At 62.8% G+C, this 945-nt stretch overlaps 1 protein-coding gene across 1 annotated transcript in view; it reads right to left on the reverse strand.

Moving 5' to 3' along the window:
• Positions 1-848, reverse strand: part of ATP5F1D (ATP synthase F1 subunit delta) — a gene marked incomplete at its 5' end in the record, with an annotated part of 2,378 nt that extends 1,530 nt beyond the window's left edge. Inside the window, 2 exons of the mRNA XM_010176068.1 lie at positions 168-256; positions 695-848. Of these exons, the coding sequence (XP_010174370.1) occupies positions 168-256; positions 695-848 (243 nt within the window). The remainder of the gene's footprint in view (positions 1-167; positions 257-694) is intronic.
• Between the last annotated feature and the right edge of the window lie 97 nt (positions 849-945).

Raw genomic sequence — 945 nt, forward strand, 5'->3', positions numbered from 1 at the left:
AGCCCTCAGTCTGGGCACGCTCTCCGCAGCCACAGGAAGCTCCTGAGACAACCACCCCACATGAGAGAAGTGGGGAGCAAATCCCCCCTCCACAAGGGAGCCCAGCAGCCAGGGCCTGCCCGAGGGAGGGAGGACACAGCCCGGCCAGCGGGGACCAGGGTACTCACTGCCAGATCCAGCATGTCCATCGTCACCGCCTCCTCTGCCAGCACCTGCACCGTGGAGTCCGCGTTGACCGTGACAGAGCCACTGCTCACTGCAACGGCACAACAGCGGGGGCTGCGTCAGGCAGCGCAGGGGGGGCTGCCGGGTGGGCTGCGTTCGGGGGTCCACACACAGGACAGCACTGGTGAGCTGATCCCCGGAACCTCCGTGATCCCTCTGCCAGAACAAAACCTCGACGCCCTCCTGTAACACCTCCCAGGTCCCACAGGGACTCGTTTCCTACCCAAAGGGAAGCTAAAGCCAGGAACATGCCCAGGATCTGAGCAGAACCTGACCCCAGGCTCACACAGAGTCCCATCTTCCAGGGCAGACCCCTGGCCCTGCAGGGCAGCTTCCAGCAGCCCCTGGGAAAGCAGAAATCCCTGGAAGTGCACCAGGGCACCTTGATGGGCAGAGCCTCCCTGTGAAAGCCCCGAGAGCAGCCCCCCACGCACGTTCCTCCCTCTCCAGCTCCACCTGCTTTACCTACCAAAGTACTTGGTGGCTGTGCCATCCTCAGCATAGACTGTCACAACTCCTGGTTTGAGGACCTGCAGGGTGGGGACATGAGAGGCCAGGATACCAAAGGAACCCGTCAGCGTGGGCACGTCCACCTGCTTCACGTTGGCACCGTTGTAGAACACCTGGATGGAGATGGGAACAGTCTGTCACCAGGAATGGAGGGGAAGGAGGGAGGTGGCTTCCCTGACTCCAGAGAGCCGAGGGATGTGGCAGGCAGCC

Source organism: Antrostomus carolinensis, unplaced genomic scaffold, assembly GCF_000700745.2.
Source record: "Antrostomus carolinensis isolate BGI_N321 unplaced genomic scaffold, ASM70074v2 scaffold46219, whole genome shotgun sequence".
NCBI lineage: Eukaryota > Metazoa > Chordata > Aves > Caprimulgiformes > Caprimulgidae > Antrostomus > Antrostomus carolinensis.